Source organism: Pteropus medius, unplaced genomic scaffold (assembly GCF_902729225.1).
Source record: "Pteropus medius unplaced genomic scaffold, Ma_sr-lr_union100, whole genome shotgun sequence".
NCBI classification, from domain to species: domain Eukaryota; kingdom Metazoa; phylum Chordata; class Mammalia; order Chiroptera; family Pteropodidae; genus Pteropus; species Pteropus medius.
Genome location: NW_024349799.1, coordinates 13,102,789 through 13,124,090, shown reverse-complemented (window position 1 = coordinate 13,124,090; position 21,302 = coordinate 13,102,789). Strand labels below are relative to the sequence as shown.

General features: G+C 43.0%; 1 protein-coding gene and 1 pseudogene across 4 annotated transcripts in view; one reads left to right on the top strand and one right to left on the bottom strand.

The window, feature by feature from the left end:
* Nucleotides 1-722: 722 nt before the first annotated feature.
* PHF12 (PHD finger protein 12) overlaps nt 723-21,302 on the top strand; it is a 37,925-nt gene continuing 17,345 nt past the window's right edge. For all 4 annotated transcript variants that reach the window (XR_005658047.1, XR_005658048.1, XM_039886112.1 and 1 more), the window contains exons 1-3: nt 723-1,341; nt 1,982-2,163; nt 20,184-20,256. Coding sequence is in view for 2 of the 4 variants with exons in the window: in XM_039886112.1 (XP_039742046.1) it covers nt 1,276-1,341; nt 1,982-2,163; nt 20,184-20,256 (321 nt within the window). In the remaining 2 variants the exon portion in view is untranslated. The remainder of the gene's footprint in view (nt 1,342-1,981; nt 2,164-20,183; nt 20,257-21,302) is intronic.
* On the bottom strand, nt 9,294-9,411 carry LOC120621233 (uncharacterized; annotated as a pseudogene).

Sequence of the window (21,302 nt, the reverse complement as noted above, 5' to 3'; positions counted from 1 at the left end):
ACAGGCTGGCGAAACTCTGCAGGGTGTCATCACTACGCAAGGCAGAGGTGTTGAAGCTAAAATTAACTGTTGGGAACGGGAGGGAAGTGGGAACAGCACCCATCCAACCCAACATCAAAAGCACCGTTCTCCGTCGCGATGGCTTTTCTTTTCTCTTTACCAATATGGCGCCTGGTCCAGCCACACCTGACGCTGGAACCAAACAGTCCATCCAGTACAACACCCCTAAGAGTACTGCTGTCAACGACAGCCTACCAGCTGCAGCCAACACCACACCTTGCTCCTTCCTGTTCTTGCCTGAGGACTCCAAGGACATGGTAGCCTATATCCCATTACTAAAATGGCGAAAGAAGAAGCATTCTTGTTAGGGCCTGCCAAGTGACAATACGCCTGCGCGAGAGCCGGCTGTGTTGTGGGGCGAGGGAGGAACATCCTCAACACGCCTGCGCGGGAACAGAGTATTCTCGGTCTATACACAAACACCAATGGATGAAGAGTCCCTATGTTCCTGCGGCTGCGCTGTGACCTTTAGTAGCTCTCCCAGGCGGCTGCGCGAAGCCTCAGGTCCCGCCCTTTTACCTCAGTACGCTGGCGCAGGGCAGAAAGGCGGGGGCTTCGGTTCTTCAGACGAATGCCAGCGCGGCTGCGCGCTGGGGGGTACCCCCTCACTGCGGCTGCGCGGGAGCCCAGCCGCCGGCTGTCACTGCGGTTGCGCGCGGCGAGCGGCGATCCCCGGGCGCCTGCGCGGGTGGCTTTGCGGGCGCTCGCGGTAAGTTTGCGCCAAGTGCGCGGCAGCCGGGACGCAGACGGCGGCGGCGGCGAGAGGCGGAGCCTGGGGACCACCCCCCATCACCCTCCCCGCAGTCACCTCACGTACCACAACCTCACCTAACCTCTCACCCCCCCTCCGATCCCCCCAACCCCGGGATGGCAGCGCCCGCCAGCCTTCCCAGCCGGACCAGCAGTCGCCAGCGCCGGCTTTAGCTTGTGGGACTAGGCCCCGCCGAGGCCTGACCCCCGGAGCCAGGACCCACCGTGCAGTCAGCCGCCAGGCCGGGGCTGAGGGGCCGCTCCCCCCTCACGGCCCGTGGGGAGGACGCTGCCGTCCCGGGGACTGGGGGCCGGGGGGTGGGGAGCCTGTGGCTGAGGTCAGGAGACCAAAGCTGAAAAAAAGAAGGGGGGCCGGGGGCAGGAGCGCCCCCTCCCCCCGCTTCCCCCCTCCCCCCGGGGTTGGGGGGGCCGGAGCAGAAAGCGCCCAGCCCGGGAGGTGGATGAATGTGGGAGAAAATGGAGACCAAGACGATCGTGTACGACTTGGACACGTCCGGGGGGCTGATGGAGGTAAGAGTAGCCCTCCTCATCCCCTTCCCCCAGCGTCGGGAGGGAACCTCCGCCCCACAAAGCCGGTCCTGAGCTCGCAGCGCAAGAAGGCCAGGGGAGGGGGGTTCTTTCTCACCAGACTCTCCCTCCCATCTTTGCAATTCGGGGAGCTGAGCTCAGCCTCCGAGGACATTTGCAGCAGTTTCACCTACTCGCCGCCCTCGATTTGCTCTCCCGAGGCGCCAACCCACTCCATCTCGTTGCACCGGCGGGCCTCCCCACCCCCTTCTTGTCGGCCCTCTTTGTGCTTCCCCCAGCACGTCCGGGTACCGGGCTTCAGGCCTCTCCCGAGCCTGGCTTTGGAGTCCCCCACTGTCCATACAAGGAAGTGGCGAGCAGGGAACCGCGCACCCTCTCCCCATCCCCCTACCCTGATCCTCCCCATTTGGAAGAAGCTGTTCTCGTTGTTGTGCTGCAGGAACACGGTTAGGGTGGGCTCCCCCCTGGTTCCGGGGACTGAGAGGTTCTGAGAGCAGCCTGGATGGGAGGAAGAAGGACAAAAGGGGGGAGAAGGGTGGGTGACGGAGAAGCTGCGCCGGGGGGGCGACGGACAACCCGGGACCTCCGAGTGTGCACACACGCCGTTTGTATGTGTGTGCAGCAAATCCAAGCTCTACTGGCTCCCCCCAAGACGGACGAAGCAGAAAAGCGGAGTCGGAAGCCTGAGAAGGAGCCCCGGAGAAGCGGCAGGGCCACCAACCACGACAGCTGCGATAGCTGCAAAGAAGGTGGTGATCTCCTGTGCTGTGACCACTGCCCGGCCGCCTTCCATCTCCAGTGCTGGTAAGGTCAAGGGACCTCTTTGGAGCCTCTTGGCGGACCCTTCTCGGCACATTCCTTCACCTGGCCTACCCCTGCCTGCCAAAATAACGGGCGCTTGCAGCCGCTAGCTGACTTTTCTGCAGCCGCTGGGGTGAGCGCCTCCCCGCCCCCAGCTGTCTGCCGGGATCTGGCCGTTTGTGGGGGGGAGGAGCAGCGATGGGTCCGGACCCCGGGGTGGGGGTTGGGAGGAGTGAGGAGAGTCCCAACTGGGACTGGAAGTCGCTGGGGAGCCGGGACAGAGCCGGCAGGGCAAGGCCGGCGGTGGCGGGGGAGGAAGGGGAGGAGCTCCGGGCCCTATGCCGCTCGCCTGCCCGCGCGCCCGTCGCCCTCGGGCTCCTGCCGGGCTGGGCTCTCCTCGGGGTGGGTTCGCGGAGCCTTCGGCCGCCGGAGCTGCCTTGGTTCAGACTCCGGAAACCCAGCGCCCAGGCACTTGCGGCTGTAGAAGAAATCATGGAGGGTGTCTTTCGAGTCCGCCTCTTCTCTACCTCTCTGTTTACAATATGGCGACCTGCCTTTAAATTATATTTTTATTCTCAGCGCCATTTTGGCTGCATATATGATTCGCAAACGTCTCCCGGTGAACGGTGGGAGTAGCCCCAGAGACCTTTTTGCAGAAGCTTCTCGGGGTTCGGGGCTGGGATCTCGCCGCTTTGGTCTTTTTCTCTGCCGCCGCTTGCCCCCTGTTGCCTCTCGGAGCTGCCTCCCTCTCCCCGCCCCGCGTTGCCGCCTCTTAGGAAATCGGGCCGGGTTAGACAATTAAAATTGCCCTTGGGCACCTATTTCACTTCTCTGCTTCGGATCGGAGAGCCCTTCGCTGCAAAATTCTTTGCTGCCGTGGAAAGATTGTTTGCGGTGGCTCCGCAAGAGCATTTTTAAGGAGTAGAGAGATGGAAAGCTGTGCGCTTTTTTCCCCCCTTACTGAAGGCGAGGGGAGGGGAGAGACCGTCAAGAGAGGGAGGGACCTGGGTTGATCGCCCGCTGCTTGATCCTCTTCTGCAGCTCAGCCCAGAACAATCCGTCCAGGAAGAGTTTAAACTCCAGCTTCTGCCTGGAGAAATCACCTCTGCCATCCGCAAAAGCCCCACATCTGCGCATGGAACCCAGAATGGGTCTTGTTCTGTTGTTCAGCAACAGTTGACTGAGGCAGGCGAGAGGAGACCGGCTAGAGAGAGCGGGAAGGAGAGGGGCTGTTGGTTTGTTCCCACCCATTTTCTCATGTTACTTTTTTTAAGCCTCTTTAAAAAAAAAAAAAAAGAGGTTTTCCTTAAGCGCTCTACACAGTTCCATTCAAATGCCGTCTCTCAATTTGTGGAATAGTGCCTACTGTGCATTTGTACTAATTACAGGTTTTGGAACACTTATTAGACAGATGACTGATACTGGGCAAATTGAGACTGTGGTCAGAAGTTATGTAGGGAGCTCCCATTACCATTCGCAAGATACTTTTTCCCAGAAGGGCACCCCATCTTGGCTTGTAATGTTGCTAGGACAAAAATGATTATCCTGAAGGAAGCTTTAGTACTGGCTTTAAAATTTTTATTATGAAGTGACTAATACCAGCAGGAAGGGTCTGTGGGTTTTAGCTTTTGCTTCCTGTAAGGTGTAATTAACCTGGAAAAAAAAATGTGCCTGGTTAAGTTTGCTGTGCAGTTCTTGAGCACAGAAGCAAGTTGTTCCTGGATATGTTGTGTTGCTTACTAGTTGTTCTCAGTTGCTTAATTTTTTTTCTTGTGCCTGCTCGATGCGTATACTAGGACTGAATTGTAGGTTGCTTGATTTAAAGGGGTTTATGTTTTATCCCAGGATGAAGTTGTGTTAACCAAAAATGGTGATTCCCATATTGAGTGAGAATTTTATAAATTCTTTATTGTCTTTAGTCTCATTTGTTTAATAAAGCTGAAATTGTTTATTAGAAACTTCAGGCATGGAAAAGGTATGCTGTTTTGACATTGGGCTTTGAAACTCTAAAATCTAACCTCTCTGACTTTTAATTAGGTGAGTCTAAGTCTTGTCAAGTTGTAACAATTCACAGTTTCCACTTTAGCTGGGAAGAATGAGGGAGAGAGTTGTTGTGGGAAGAGTGAGGGAGAGAGTTGTTGTTTTGTTTTAAGCTGTTGCTGAGATTCAGGCTTGCCCAGACTGCATTTCATTGAATACTTTTTTTTTTTTTTTTTTTTTTAAGACTATGAATGGGAACTGGTAATCAGAGATTGAGAATCCTAGTAAATGAGGCAGCTTGTTTAACATCTCCAGTTCCCCCTTTGAACCTACCAGTCCTGAATGTACCATTGACTTATCTGAGGTATTATATAAATCACAAAACATTCTACATATTGTTGCAAAGGCAGGAAGCCTTCTTTCAGGTGTGGCTTATCCCTCTTTCCTGCCTTCTACTCTACACTCTTTCCAGCACAAGTGAAGTATTTCATTAACCATCTCAGCCAGAGTTGTTGGGTCAAGCAGTTAACAGACTCAGAAAATTTTGATTCCTGACTGTGCTCACATTCTGTCCCATTATTGTTTATGCCATGTGGGAGTGAGGTTAGAAGGTGTGGCTGTTTTCTCTTCCCTTTTTAACTGGCTAAAACTAGATTACTTAGATTAGGACAGTATGGTAATTTTCATCACATACTGAATGTACAAGAGTGAAGATGGAGTTTTGCGAACCCTATAGGTCATAACTTCAGTGCTGCTGTTGGTCACCATTCAAAGCTTTGTGAGACAAATCCTTTTCCAATTTCAAGTGTGTCTTGCCAGCTTGCCTCACAGTGAACAGGATCTAGAAAAATGTTCCAGAAGCGATTCTAGGCAAACTTTACCTCTTGGGTTTAGTGACATAGCCATAACCACAGGGGATTTTTCTAAGATAAACTACTGGAAGAAATGACTGGTCAAATAAGCTGTTTTAATTGTCTTGTCTTTTCTCAGGGGCCAGTGCTCTCTGTATGAGGAACAGTCAGTCCTCTCTTCCCAATTAAACTGGGAGCCCTGTTTCTAGGTTTTCTGTAATGGTCTTCTGGGTGAGGAATTGAATTGTCCCATGACCTCACTAAAGAATTAAACTTGAGCTAATGATGTCTTCGTATTTGTTTAAGTGATAGTGTAATCATTTTATCCAAGTTTAATTGGTTTATCAATTATTCACAGTGGTAGCAGGAGTTACTAAACCTGCCCCTGGAGAATTGGAAAGAGATCTGTTTTTAAGTGTTCCCTGGTGAACCTGACCTTTATCATAAGTGTCATGCCATAAGTTGAGCTTTCTGAAAATACAAGTCTCCATGAACAGGTCCCTGAAAAATCGACTTAAAAAAAATAAATTAGAATAACTGGTGGAGCTCTAGTTGCTGCTGACCCATCTTTCTGTTTGAGGTGGATAGAATTGTTCTCACCAATAAAGTGAATACCATAAGGAATCTAATGAAGCTGACTGGAAACAGGATGGTTTCCTCTGATTGCTTTCTCATGGCATTTTGCTCCAGACTGAGGGACCAAAACGGTCTGATTGAGAACTGCATCTACCTCAGCAGACCTCAGCATGGTTGCTTCCTGTCAGACAGATTTCTGTAGCATTTGCCTCCGCATGTTATATTTGGAATTGTTGGCCGGCTTTCCTCTCTCTGGTCTTGGCAGCAAGATCCAAAATGAGGTTTTCGAAGAATGAGAGTAAAAAGGTCTCTGTGCACAAGCAAAACTAAGCTCAGCTTGGAATTTTGCATATTTAATTTTCAGTGAGTCATAATAAGAAAGGTTTCACACATAGAGTAGAAAACTGCCTTGCTGGAAATCTTTGCTCTGTGAACTTTTTAAGAGGTGGTTTTTCTGATTTTGTTGTGTTTAGCTCCTCATTAGAACAGTGTCAAGCAAGTGATGAATTAAAATATACTTGTGTTAACATTATCTTATGAATCTGTTGCTCCTGACATTTTAAGTGCTTGGAAGCCTGGTACTGAAGAACTAGAGGCAACAGCATCACCCTTCTCCCTCAATAGTAAAATCATTGAACAATAAACCTAATTTGGTTTATGTGTATTTATTTACTTTTGCTTCACTATGTTGCATTGGAAGCTAGGTGCGTAGTGTTGTTAAGTGGTTCACTCACACAGGAAGAGTCTGATACCTTTAACTCAAATTTCATATGCATGCTTCGTAAACCCAAGGCTCGGGCTAATTCTTGTGACATGAGTGCTTTTGTCCAAAGATGATGAAGGATAATCACTGTTTAAAAATATAAGAATGATTTTTGGTATGAGTTTTCTCAAAAATGTTTGTGACCCAGATGGCTTTGGTTGAGAAAAGAAGCATCAGAAGTATTAAAAGTGGAAAAAAAGATAATACTGCTCAAAGATAACAGTTTTTATGCAACTTAAGGCAAGTACTTAGTGGTACCTTTATGCGAAATTTTTCATTTGGGGCCTGTCCCAAAATTAATTACTATACTCAAAGGTGGGATGCAGTTGTAATCTCATCAATCTGCTATTCCTAAAGGCTCTCAAAGTACTTTACAGAGGGGATCCACTAATATGTTAGCACCATTTTTGGCCTTTGTAAATGATGTGTATTTTTTACATGTGTAAATGTGTAAAAGATACGTTTAGGTAAGGCCTTCATTTTTAATATGAAGATGGATTTGTGTTGGTTTTCAATTCTTAATCATGTGTCTTCACGAGAATTTTTTTAAAGGTCAAATCATAAAGACAATTTACTTTGAACTGAAAAAGGATTCAAGTAGTCACTACTATGTCAAATGAAACACTGGTTTTTGATAAGCTCTTAATGAAAGTACAGGTGATATGCAGAAGGACTGAGTTTTCAAGGTTCCTCCTGTAGGATTTATCAGTACTTATTTTTTTGTGGCTGAATATTATTTCAGGTATGGATATACCACGTTTTAGTTATCTATCAGTTGATGGATATTTGGGTTGTTCCTGCTTTTTGCTCTTGTGAATAACGATGCTATAAACATTTGTGTGCAAGTTTTTGTGTGAATGTTTTTGTTTCTCTTAAGTGTATACATACCCAGAAATAGAATTGCTAGGTAACTCTTAACTTTAACCTTTGAAGAATTGCCAGACTGTTTTCCAAAGTGGTTGCACCATTCTATAGCAGTGTATGCAGGTTCTATTTTCTCTACATCTTTTCCAGTGCTTGTTGTTATCTGTCTTGATTAAAGCAATCTCATTGAAGTATGAAGTACTATCTCATTAAGGCTTAGATTTGCATTTCCCTGATGGCTAATGATATTAAACATCTCTTCATGTGTTTGTTGGCCATTTGTATATTTCTTTGGAGAAATGTCTATTCATATCCTTTGTCTAATTTTAATTGGGTTATTTGGTTTTTTATTTAATTTTAAGAGTTCTTTATATATTCTACATACAAGTCCTTTGTTAGATATATGATTTGCAAATATGTTCTCCCAATCTGTGGGTGGTTTTTCACTTACCTTGTCTTTTTATTTTTCAATTTTTGAGTCTTAACTAGAAAAAGATGGTTGATTTAAACACATTTAATGTCTGTGCCTATATTGTCTATATAATGACAGTCAGTAAAGGGTTTCTTTTGTGAACTCCAGTCAGGATGGTGCATTTCAATAGAGAACCTTAAAATGTGGTTTAGTATTTTGCTGTTTCAACTTTTCTGAGTGACCCTTCTCAGCAAAGAAATCCAAGGCTGGAAGTTACTCTAGAGCAAGGGTCCCCAACCCCCGGGCTGTGGACTGTTATCATTCGGTGGCCTGTTAGGAACCAGGCCGCACAGAAGGAGGTGAGTGGCTGGCAAGCAAGCGAAGCTTAATATGTGTTTGCAGCCACTTCCAGTACTAGCATCACTGCCTCAGCTCCCCTTCAGATCATCAGGCATTAGATTCTCATAGGAACACTGGTCCACAGTTCCAAAAAGTTTGGAGACTACTGCCCTAGACGAAGCATAAAAAAAAAAATCCACCACCTGCCTTAAGTCAGGATGTCCACCCACCACCTACCAGCCACAATAGAAAATTTCTGTAGGCACTTCTTATACTTGGAGGCCCTAGTTTAAAGAGGAAGGTTTTATTTCCTCAATTTGATTGGTAACAGCTTGGGGTGGAAATAATTCCAAATAGATGATCTGTCTTTCGAACCTGGTTAACAAGAACAAAAAGTTATTTGTACACTACAACGAACTTACCTGTTTATATATGTCTTCCTAAGCCTAAGTAGCAGTAAATATGGAGAGAATACAGAGAATATTTGCCTGCAGGTTTTATATAGCTTGTAAAAAGAAACAGTCTGTTTTGATGCTCCCAAGAGGAATTTTGCTACCTAGTGTCCTGTCCTGCTTCTTTACAGAAATGGGTACATTTTTTCTTCTACAAGTGACATGGTAATAGAAAATACATGAAGGTGAATGTTTTCTTTTTGTTATAGGGAAGAGTGTTGAAATCCATCTGAACTTTCTTGTCTTACCCTTAGCACATATACAGCAATTCCTTGGGTATGTAGTTAAGCAGGCTATCCTGGTAGAAGGTTCTGGTTGGGGTTATGATGACACTTACTATGATAATGCAGCATAAGCTCCTGGAAGTACATTTTTATTTTAAGGTGCCAGAGTTTTAAGTCACCAGAGCAAGGGGAAAAGGTTGTTTTCTACATCCACTGTGCTTTTCCTTTGACTTAGAGTCCCCAGGGAGCACAACATAGCCAGCTGCATTGCCATTCAATGAATGACACATAAGAGGACCTATGCCTAATGCTAGCCTCCCAAGAGGCAGGACAGGAGTACAGCTGTTCCCCTGCCAGTTTCCTGAAAGAGGAGGACATTGTATTCAGTGCAAGTCCTAGACCAAATTTCAGAAAGGCACTTTGGTATTGCGGATTTGTCACCATGCCCAGGACGCATGCACAGGTCACTAGCTGACTGCGTTTCCCATGACTCTAGAGCAGTTAAGAAGAATAAGAAGGTGACTTCTTTTTCTGCCTGCCATTTACAGATATTAAAAACTTCATCCTTTAAACCTAAAGTTATTTTATTTTTAGGTGAGGCAACCCTTGGTTGACCTCACAGATTGCAAGGACCTTGTCAGCTTACAATTCCTTATTTTTTATTTTTTTTTACGCCTACAGCACCTGGTCTTCCTAGGTGGTCTCCCATCCAAGTACTAACCAGGCCTAACCCTGCTGAACTTCCAGATCAGATGGGATTGGGCTTGTTCAGGGTGGCATGGCCATAGACAAGCCTAAGGTTATTTCTAAATGTAGATCTCAACAAATAGAATGAAGATGACGTTTTAGCAGATGATGTTTTAGCACATTTGTGTGGAAAGCAAAAGATACAGAGGGGTACAATAGACACTGATAAAATGAGAAATCATTGATTTGACCCATCAGCAGAAAGGAACTTGACTACTACATAGAGTTGTTATAGTAGTCAATTCACAATAAGCAATTCTAAGTACACCTTACAGATCGATAAAATTTTGTAATGGAAAACTTGACTTAAAGAGCTCTTTTCTCTTTTGTTGTTGTGTACTAAAGGCTCACTAAACTACAGACAATCTCTGACTTACAATGGTCAACTTATAATTTTTTGATTTTATGGTAGTGCAAAAGTGATATACGTTCAGTAGAAACCAGTTAGGCTAAGCTATGATATTTGGTAGGTTACATGTATTAAATGCATTTTTGACATACAGTGTCTTCAATTTACGAAGGGCTGACCCATTTCCTCTGCTCACCACTGCATAATACCTAGTGGTATTACAAATGAGAGATGTGCAAACATAAATACTGTTTGGGAAACAGAAATTATGTCTGGGTTCTTCCAAGTGCAGTGTACCTTTGTTAACACAGTGAACATTCCTTCTTCCCTAATTACATTTGCTTTCCTGTATGTTAATAGCTTTGGTATTTAATCTTTGTCCTTTTCTGTTTTCTGATAAATTGTACAGCATAACTCTCATAAAATGTTTCCTTGTCTTGAAAGGACAAAAGACAGAGAGAGTAACTGAAGAGCAGGGAAAACTCCATGCCTGAACCTAGCATCAGCCTTTCCCACTGATTTGGGCTCTGCATGAGGCTCTTTTTGAAATAAGCTCAAGTGAGCAAGAGAGGACTCTCCACAGGGTTTGAATTTAACCATAATCCAAAAACATCACATCACCTCCAGGCCAGGCAGGAATTGGGGAACCTCTCAGAATTACTAGCAAGCTCAAGCTCCAGGGTGGAACTTTGTTTGTGGTAGCACAGGCACATTTACAGGCTTTTATCCAGCTGTGATATTCAGAGGGATGTGGAGTATTATTTTTCTCCTGTATGCATTTGTGCAGAGAACAGAGCAGAGAAGCTAATATAATGCACAGAACTTCAAGTGAGTTTAGGTAAGTCTCTGCATTACAAACCTGGGCAATGTAGAGCTACTCTTATCTTGCTTCTCACCCCACCCCCAACCCCCATCCTGGGCTCCTGGGATGAACTGGGAGCGTTTTAATTCTCATATTCACTGAACCATCAGATAAAGTTCTACTGAGTTTTGGAAACATTAGAGGGAAGTTCTACAGTGAACTTTTTCCATTGACAGCCATCAATTATTGGTCAAAATACATTATGAAAATTTTATACCATTAATCTCATTAAATGTGTGTAAACCTGTAGCAGTTGTATACCTAGGTTGGTTAAATTCAGCTTTCTTTGATCTCACTTGCCATTTTTCATAAGAGCATCTTAAAGGTAGAGAAAATTCTGTAACTAATTTTGGTGTTTTGATAAATGTTTTATCATTCCTGTTTTACTTTATCCTCTGTAGTCCTTATGGTTTTTCCTACCATAGATGATAGCCATTCTAACTTAATTTTAATGCTTAATTCCATATCAGACATCTTTGACTGCAGGCTGTAGTTTGTAAGTGTCAAAGTAAGCTGCATAGTAAGAAAAGTGTTGGCAATTTTTTTAAGTTATGGGAAAGAGCTCATGTCCAAGGCTTGGATGCTTGCTGCAAATCTTACCATTTTTGCACACACATTCAGGTCTTTAAGGGTGATTGATCATTCTTTGGTTAGGAACCATCTGAGAGAAAAGAGGGCCAAAGGGAAAAATCATGGTGCTCTGTCTCTGAGAAGTAATGTTTAACTCCTAAATAGGTCAGTGGAGGTATAACTAGAAGGCTTCAGCAACCCAAGTCAGCACTTAGCTGTGGCATCAAACCACGACAGCACAGTTTGACAACATGCCCAGGAGATTACTTCAGTCATGTAGGGCAGGGAGGTTTATGAGTAAAATTGGGGGAGGGGAGAGGGTAAGGGAAAAAGAAGGAGGGAATAAACCCTATGCTGTTTTGGTCCAAATAATAGCATTATTCTCCCTCCTTTTCTTTAACTAGAAGACCCTGTCAGAGAGAGGAGGGTAAATGAAGCAGAAATCCTCCTTAGGGAAAAGGTGCTGGGTCTTAAGTAGAAACCTGCTCTCCATATTTAGTTGGATATCAAATGAAGACATTATTAATGTTTTTTAGTTTTCCCAGCCTTTATAGAATTTTAGACCCAGTATCTATACGATATAAATTGGTCCAGATTCCCTGAACTGTGTCTGCAAGAATAGTTTGGCCCAGCTATATTGCCTTGTTCTTGATAGTCCACTAAAATTTGGCCGCTGAACAGTAATCAGTTTTCCATACCCCTGAGAACTTTTCTGGAATATATTTACAATTTTTGGTTTCTCTTTCCAGTGGAATATTTCCTAAGAGTGTTAGAAAGTGGCTGTTGAGGCCAGAATGTTAACTCTTATCCAAAACAGGTGGGCTCCTATATCTATCATGAGGTTAATGAAAGAAACCCATTTAAAAAATGTTTATAGGTTATTTTCCATTCCAGAGAAGCCAGGATTGCAAGAATAGTCAAATCTGTAGTAGATCAGGCCCTCTGGTACCCGGCTCAGCTTGTAGAGAAGTTTGCAGAGTCAAACACCTGGTATAACTGTTGGTGCTCTACCCTCCCTCCTCCTTTTCCTGCACTAACTAGTAACCCTCTTCTCCAGGTGTCCTTCACTGGGAGGATGTCACAGGCCAGCTTTATATAGAAGGCGATAAAATTTGGGGACGCACCTAGTTTGGAAGGATTGTATGCCCGTGGAAGTGACGCAACTAGCTAAGTTTCTCAATGGGACATTTGTAATTGCCTGGCACTTCATTGGTCTCCTTGTTAACTGCTACTGATGCTTTGCATGAAAAAAAACAGCAGTCCTTGTATTTTTTTTATGTACTTTGTGGCATTAGCCGTATTCTAGTCAATAACTGGGATGAAGGAGAATAGGGAATTAAGATTCGGGGACCCCATGAAATTTATCTATACTTTGATCTCTTCAATATTCTTCAATATGACCACTTCCCTGCCTTCGAAAGGTAAGCCATACTTGAAGATAAAAGGTGATGGCCTCACAGTGTCCAAAGGAAGCTTACTATTTCTGTTGACATTTAAATTTTATTGAATTTTGTGCTCTCGAAACATAGACCATTAAATTTGGATATGTTAATATAGTTTTTAATTTAAATTTTAAAAAGTAATTTTAAGTTAAATTTTACCCAGGACTTCTTAGCTTTTCCAGGAGTAGCTGGTTTCAGTTTATAAAAGGCTTGTTTTCTATGCTCATAGATCCCTTTATAGATCAAGATGGCTGCTGGGAGGCTGAGACCTGATTGTGGTCCTGTCAGCAATCACCTTTACTCCTATTTTGGCTAGTACCAACACATTTCCTGAGCTAGCCAAGGGCAGCAGGACCAGTCTGAGGGAATAGATCTGTTCTGAGTATGTATTGTCTTTTGCAAAAAATCTTACATAGTGCTATTAAATATAATTGCAGGATTTTTATCTGGTAGTGGACCTCAGATGGATGGATGAGACCCATGAACTGTGAAATTAAAAATCAAAACTGCTCAGTGCTATTGTTTGCTTGCTGAACACCCCACCACCACGAAAAGAAGGGAAGGGATATACAGATGGTGGTGGGGAGCCACTGAGATATTTCTTAGTCTGATATTTTATTTCAACTAAAATGGCCATATATAGCTAGAAAACTTCTGATTGTTAGAGAATGATGGGTTCTGACAGGAACCAGTTCATGCGACTGACCTCTTTTAGAAGAGAACCCGAGTAGAAGACTGTTGGTATACTGTGTACAGATATGCTATTTGCACAGTGTTCCTGTTAAGTGTTTGTATTAAATAGAATATTTTGTCGGCCCAGGAAGAAAAAACAGAGAGCGTTCTTTCTTAAATATTTTTTATCTCCTTGCTTCCTTTTGTCCTAAGACATAGACCAGAGCTTCTAACTTGGTTAAATGATATTTTCATGTCTCTCTGGCTGCCTTTGGCTCAAGTTTGAAAATGTCATTGTCACTTAGCCAGATGGACAATTGCATGCTATACATTTAACTTAACATTTTAAAGAACAAGTCTAGAGTCCAACACCATTTTTATCTGCATGTTGTGATGCAAAAAAATAGGTCTTTGAAATAAAACACAGTCTTTCTGCTTCCCTATCTTCCTCTTTCCCTCCATCTCTCTCCTCTCCCCTTTGTTCTTTTGTTCCCCTCCCCCTTCTCCCTTCCAGTTCCATATTGAAAAACTGCTTGTGCTGGTTAGATAATTAACACAGAACTATGGAGCAACAGGTCCCACTGGTGGGGCTAAATCTGAAGTAAATGTTAATGTCTTGCAGGTTCACAAGTATTAATAGGCAAGGGAAATGAGTGAAGTTAGACTCAGGTCAGCCATACTGGTATATATGACTTGAAATAGATCCCCTTAATTAGAGAGCCAAGAACTATGACAACTACCAACGTCTTCCACTTGCAGTAGTGAGCTGCAGCCTCATTAGTGAATGAAAGAGGCATTCTAAATTAAAAGTGAACTCTGTCCTTTGGCTGTGAGCTGGCATCATCCTGCTCTGGGCTTTTAATATTTGACACGGAGAGGTCTGTCAGTATAGGCATTACAGTTAGCTGTTTTGTGGTTTTCTCTTTGATGACTCCCAGAATAGACCTACATAGACATCCTCATCAGCAACAGAGACAAGTCATTTGGATTTGTTTATGGGATTGTAGATGCTAGAGCCCTACAGAAGTTGGCTTTAGAAGTTTTAATATTGAAAAATTAATGTCCTTGACCAGCTTTCTAACTGGTTTGTGTACAGATGTTCCTTTTAACAGTTTATAGGTCCTCTCAGGCCTCACAGAGCCACACCAAACTCTGAGATGCAAATCCTTCAATTGTACAATCTCTGAATATTTAGAGCTCTATTGTTATGAACTATTTTATAGCTAACAATGTCTTTAAGATCAGGTAGTGGTTAAAATAAATAGCAAGTTGGAAAGCAGTGAACAGGCACTTTCTGGCCAGGAATTGCAGACCAAAGCTTCTTAACAAATGATCTGGAAGGAAACATCCACAGCAGTGAAGATGGGAAGATATTCTCCAGGATCTCTATCCTCACAGGGCACTCTCTACTCTGCTGTGGAGAAGAGTGCCTGTCTTGAAGCACTTGAGCCATATTCTTTTGAAGCTGGAAAATAGAGGCCCTTGGCCTGTTGGCTAAAGAGCTACCAGTTTTCCAAGGCAAACCAGCTCACATACCAAAGATAACTATTCCAGGACTCACCTTCCTTCCCAGGACTTGGACGGTTTCAGAAGGAATCTAAAGGTTCAAATACCATCGTGCATGAAATGTACTTAAACATCTATTCCCAGGAAAATGCCCCACTCCCAGAAAGTTCTATTATGAGGTAATTTTTCAAAATGCAGAAGTAATACCTGCTTCTAAAACTTGTTAACTTTACCATCTTTAAAAGATCACTGGCTGAATTATCATTTGCTGAATAGCTGTGATTATGGAAAGAGCAGGGAAAAGGCAAAGGTCACCTGGCACCTAATGACCAAGCTTCTGGTGCTGTTTACTGAGTTTGGCATCCATGAGCAACTGAGTCTTATTTAGATCTGTATGGCAAGAATCAGTTTGTAGTTGATTGTATGTGGTCTCATTGCCAACTGTCCTTTCCACATTGTCTCTAGCCTGTGATCCCTGAGAGCAAGAGCCATGTCTGAAATTTCACCATTTAGCATGTTGCCTAACATAAAAAAAGAGTGTCCAATAAATGCTTGAGTGAATAAATGATTATGGTCCTTTCTCCACAGAGGCTGTGTTTCTTGATGGAGTAGATCGTAACTTGTTTACTTTGTGTGGCACTGGTTAGTAAACTGGGAACTCAGTAAATATTGACTGATGTAGAAGGAAATGTCCCACCTCGAGGTTGAGGAAGACATCCAGATGGATATTCCACTGTGTTCCTCAGAAGTAAGAGAACTACCAAAGGTTCTTGAAAACAGCTTGGGCTCAAGATTTGAAAGGAAACTGATGTGGGTTTTAATTCTGCTACTTACTGCTCCATGGCTTTAGATAAATCAGTTTTCTCACCTGTACAATGGGAATAAGAATTAATTCTCAGAGCATGGTCTGAAAATCAAATAAGAGCATCTGTGAAAATACTTGTGAACTGTAATACACTATCTAGATGTAAGATGAGATTATCACTGCTATTTCTAAGCTTTAGTGATTAGGAAGCATATTGATGTCTTTACAAGCAACACTGGCTCATTGTGTTTTCATGGTTTTCACTACTGAACAGCGGAAACTCTGATAGAGTAATTTCAGCACTACTTGACTTTTAACTTTTAATGATTTCCTTTTGTAGAGAATGGCCCTCAGCACCCTGTCTTCATTGGTATATAGGGACGAGAGAGAGCTAGGACAGAGTATTGTTTTTCTTGACAAGCATATCATGATTTTAAAGACTGGCATGCGTGTACAGGCATATCTTGTCGTATTGCACTTCACAGATACTGTAGTTTTTACACATTGAAGGTAAGGCCCTCCAGCAGCAAAAAGATTACAACTCGCTCAAGGCTCAGATGATGGTTAGCATTTTTTAACAATAAAGTGTTTTTTAATTAAGGTATGTACTTTTTTTAGACAATGCTCTCACACACTTGATAGACTACAGTATAGGGTAAACATAATTTTGATATACACTGGGAAACCAAAAAATTCATGTGACTCACTTTATTGTGATATTTATTTTACTGTGGTGACCTGGAACTAAACTCACAATATCTCCAAGGTATGCCTGTAATTATTTCAAAGTCGCACACTAAACTTTTGGATACACCATTTTTTCGTGGGAAGGAGCTTTAAGATGGGCAGCTTAGGTGGAGAAGTCCTCAGGATGTGTACAGGAGCCCCTGAGACTGTAAAATCTTTCTCCCTGGAATCCTTTCCCTGTTGGCAGTATTTGATATGGAACAAAACTTTTCTGTTGGTAAAACAGCCTTTCCAAGCAAGAGCTACTTTCTTAGCTTGTTACCCAATCAGAGTCTGTCTTTCCTGGAGGCATTACATGAATCTTTCTCCTTTTAAATTGAAAAACTGCCTTCTAAATAGCTAAAAAGGAATTGCTAGGAGCAAAGAGGAAATAGCTCATGACAAAGCTTTTTGATGGGTGATTCCTCTGTTCCAGCTCTGCCTGTGATGACCATTTTCTAGGAACATAGACCTTCCTTCCCTTTCCATCCCATCTTAGATATTACTGCCTTCTCTCAAGATACCACATTTTCACACTTATTTCAAGATGCGTGTTCTGTCTTTAAGAAAGCAGCAAAATCCCAACAAGGCCTTACTCTTAAATGTTCTGTGTTCATCCTGGAGACATACTTACACTTCCCAACACTACTCTAAAAACATACAGCCCTCCTCCTATACTTTGGGGCAGATATAAGGAGCCCGTGGCCATAATCTAGAATTCTGAAAAACATGTGTTCTTAAAGTTAGTATCTAAAGTGATCCTTTAGAAACCAACCAGGAGCTACTTTTGAGAGCCTCTTAATACAAATTTTAAGCATTTTTTCCTAGTGTTAAAGAGAAACAAGAAATCAAATTGTTTAAAGGAAATTTAAATGAGTAGAGTGGGGTAGTTGTGTATGAAGTTCAGGTTTGCAAGTATGGACTTTGGTGTCTTATTGTTTTGTGACTTAGAAAACATGAATAATTTTATGTGTGAATTAGCCACCAATCAAATGCCTGCCCAGTTGTATTGCTTTGCCTCATGACTTTGAAAGGGTTATATTCACCTCCTAGAAGCCCATTCTTTTAGTGTTCCCCAGTTCTTTAACACTTTATCGAGTACCTGCTGTGTGCCAGGCCTTATATACTGTGGAGGTACAAAGATAAGTGAGGCATGGAGAAGGGGATTTGGGTGCATACATTTCAGTTCATACAGTGTGGCACAGAAGCGCTATAGGGAATAGAGAAGTCTTAAGGAATACACCAGGTGAAGGAGTGCAGAAAGGCTCAGTTTTTGTGGTTGTGGGTAGTGGCTCTAGAAAAAGCAGAGACAGAGTTGAGAAACAGTATGGACTGTGTAGGGAACCACCAGACTTATGAAGCTGGAAGAAGAGGTAGAGTTCTGGCCATAGGGGTCATCCTACAGTACTAAAGAGCTTGAACATTATACTGTAATAGATGGGATGATATCGAAGGGTGTTTTAATTAGGAGGATGATATATACAGAATTGTGTTTTAAATAAATCCCTTTGCCAACAGGATTGGGAATAGATTGGGGAAAATATGAAGAGTAGCCATTCACATCTCGATAAAAGATCTAAGCCTGTACCACCTTGCCTCACCCTTCTCTGCTTTACATGTTTGGTTTAGGGTATCTTGGTACAAAGCCAGTGGGCAGATAAAAAGAAATGATGAAAAACAGAATCAGAAATGACAGCCTTTTCAGGGTTAATTTTAATATGACAGCTGCTGAAGCAGAGCAGAGTCTCTAGGCCTTTACAAATTATGTGCATGCATTTCATCAATATGGTTGTGGTCTTTGCAGAATTATATTGGAGAAAACAAGGGTAGACTTTGCAGGTGACATTCACCTATGGTCCTCCAGGGCTTGAAGACCTCTCTCCACAGGCCAGTGTGTGCCTCCAGTTTTCTGCTTCCTGATAAGGATCCTCCTGGGATTCCACCAAGGCAATGGGAAAGAAAAGGAAGCAATGACTTGTGAGGGCTTGGTCGGTTATCCTGACGTGCATGCTCAGGGCTCCTGGGAAGCATGGCAGAGTAGGAGCTAGGAAAATTTGCCAACCAAGTGCTGTTTTAGAAATGGCAAAGCAGCATAGCTTTAAGCCCTGGGACTTAATGGAGAATCTTTATATATTCAGCCCTCGAGTATTTTTTTAGTATTTTTTCCATATTTTTGAAGAAAAATTTCCTCCTTACTATTCCTAGTAGGTGACTCCAGGAACCACATGTGGGAATTTCTTAAGCGTAAGTGTAGCTTTATTCTGTATAACACTGGTTTTCAAACTTTGGCGTTGAACAGAATCACCTGGAGAGTTTGCTGAATACAGTTGCTGAGCCCTACCCCCCAAAAATTTTTGATTCAGTAGTCCTGGAGTTGAAGTCTCAGAATTTGCACTTATAGTAAGTTTCCAGATGTTGCTAATGCTGCTGGTCTTAAGCCCACACTTTGAGAACAACTGCTGTATAGACATTATAAATGTGAACCTCCTAAGGATTTAATAGAGTCTCATATGGCTCCTGGTATAACTTTAATGGAAATCAGTGATCTGGAAAATCATTGATTTTTAAAAAAGAGGTTGCGCACACGGTAGTCACCCAGTAAGTCAATACTGAATCAAAATTAGAGTAAGGCCAGGCCTACACAGCTCTGATTTTGATTCAGTATTGACTTACTGAGTGACTACTGTGTGCACGACCTCTTTTTTATAAAGATACAAAGAAGAAAGAGATTTTATCCTTGTATTGATCCCTCTAATAAAAGAAAGAATTGTCATACAAGGGAAAGCATGAAAAGTGCCAAAAGAGAACTAAACCATGCAGCCAGGGATCTAGGATGTCTGAGTATTCAGGAAGAGCTGTGCTCAGTTATCTATTGTTGAGTAACAAACTACCCCAAAATATCATGGCTTAAAACAGACACTAATTATTATCTCTCGCAAGTCTGAGGGTGGACTGGGCTCAGCTTGGTGATTTTTCTGTTCAACATGTTGTTGTATGGAACTGCAGTCATTTGGAAGCTCAACTGAGCTGGCCTGGTCCAAAATGGTTCAGTCACATAGCAGTAGTGCTGGCTATTGGCAGAAGCTGTTACTTGAAGTGTCTAAGTCTCCTCTGTGTGGCCTCTCACAGCATGACAGCAGGGCTCTGAGATGGAACATTCCAAGCATGTAAAAATGGAATCTGCAGTCTCCTAAGACCCAACCATGGAAGTTACAACATTGTCACCCCTCGGCTACATTCTGTTGGTAAAAACCAGTCACAAGACAAGCTCAAGACAACAGAAAAGAAATGGACTGCCTCTAAATGGAAGGAGTAGCAAAGAATTTGCAATCATCTTTAATCTACCATAGTCTGATTGAAGCAGGCCTTACAGGACGAATAGGAATTTGACAGGCATGGCTTTCTAGGGGAAGAATGTTCTAAAGGAAGAAACAGCAAGCCTTCAGTTTGACTAGAGGGAAGGGCACCTGACAGAGGCTGTGTTATAGAAAGCCTTGAATAGCAGTTCAGGAACTTGAATTTACACCAACAGACTGAACAAGTGTAGAGGACCTATCAGTGCTTTTATTAGCATGGCGCAGAGTTTGGGAATGTCTCTCAGGGCTCCAAATTTGTTCTTTATATCTTTCCCTGTAAGCTCAGTGTTAACAGCTCTGGATTTGGCTTCTGTTTCTAAGATGTGAGAAGGGATGCTCACACTTTTAAGTTATTGTATATGATGCCAAGTAAGCATTTTTAATGATGAGAGAGCCCTAACAATACTTCAGGACTAGCCAAAGTAGGAATTGAGGGACATGCAGCTTTGTGTCAGACTTAGCTAGGCTTTTTCCTGCTGCTTCAAAAGGTTAGTTAACTTAGTAATGCCCTTGTCTTTTCTCCACAGTAACCCTCCACTGAGTGAAGAGATGTTGCCTCCTGGGGAGTGGATGTGTCACCGGTGCACTGTTCGTCGAAAGGTAATTTTCTGAAAGCTTTGCTGAGAATGCTGAGTATAGAGCACTGAAATTCTGGAGCTAAGATGGCCTGGCCCTGAAGGTATTTTCATCCCTTCTTGTCTCTTCCAGCCCTGGAATCACCCTCATTTTCCCCATGGTGACTGTTTGGAATCCAGTAGGGCCTAAAATCCAAACATGGGCTGCTGAAATGGGCAGAAGAGATGTGTTAATTTGCTGAGCCATGTTCATTCACTAGTGACAGGAGTAGTCTAATCTCCTTGTAGACCTCCTGATAAGTGGCCTGAATATGGCAGCTATATCCATGGCTAAAAGTAACTGAAGAAAAAGAAGGTTGCTTCTCCAGCTTGATGGAAAAAGGATTTCCCTCACCCTGAAGCAAATATGTTGCTGGTATCCAAAATATATGGCCAGATGTATGGGGAGAAAGACTTTGAACCCACTTGTACCCCAGGCTGCCTAATATCTCTAGCTCCCCTTCCCTCAGCTTTGATAATTTGATACTGGCTTTGAGAACATTGTTTTCTACTTTGAGAGTTTCTGTGGGGTGTAAAAACTAAATTCTTCCTTATCAAAAAAGGAAGTAGGTGTGTTTCCACCCAGATTATGAAAGAACCAATCCTCAGATTATAGGCTGTAGATTACAGTTTTTCTGCGAATTGTAACCATCCCCCTACACTAATTATACATCAAGCAACTTTCCTTTGTTGTGACATCACTTCTATTTTCCTGTGCCTGAACATGATGTCACAATGAATGATGACTTCCTTGGTTGCAGAAACAGGATGAGATGATTCAGAGATTGTGGTTTATGTGTGTAATAGTTTTCAGCCTTTAAGAAGAAGGTAAATAGTTAGGCAGACATTATTTTTCAGTGTATGTACAAGGGTTCCTATTAAAAAGCAAGCCAAGGCCAAGCCAACCACCTAATCCCAACTGTAGTTTAATTTCTCCTAAAGTCCGCAAAACAAGCTGTCCTCCAGCCTGTTCACATTCCAAGATCTCTTCCTGTGTATCAGATTAGAACAGGACCAGCTAGAGGCACCTGT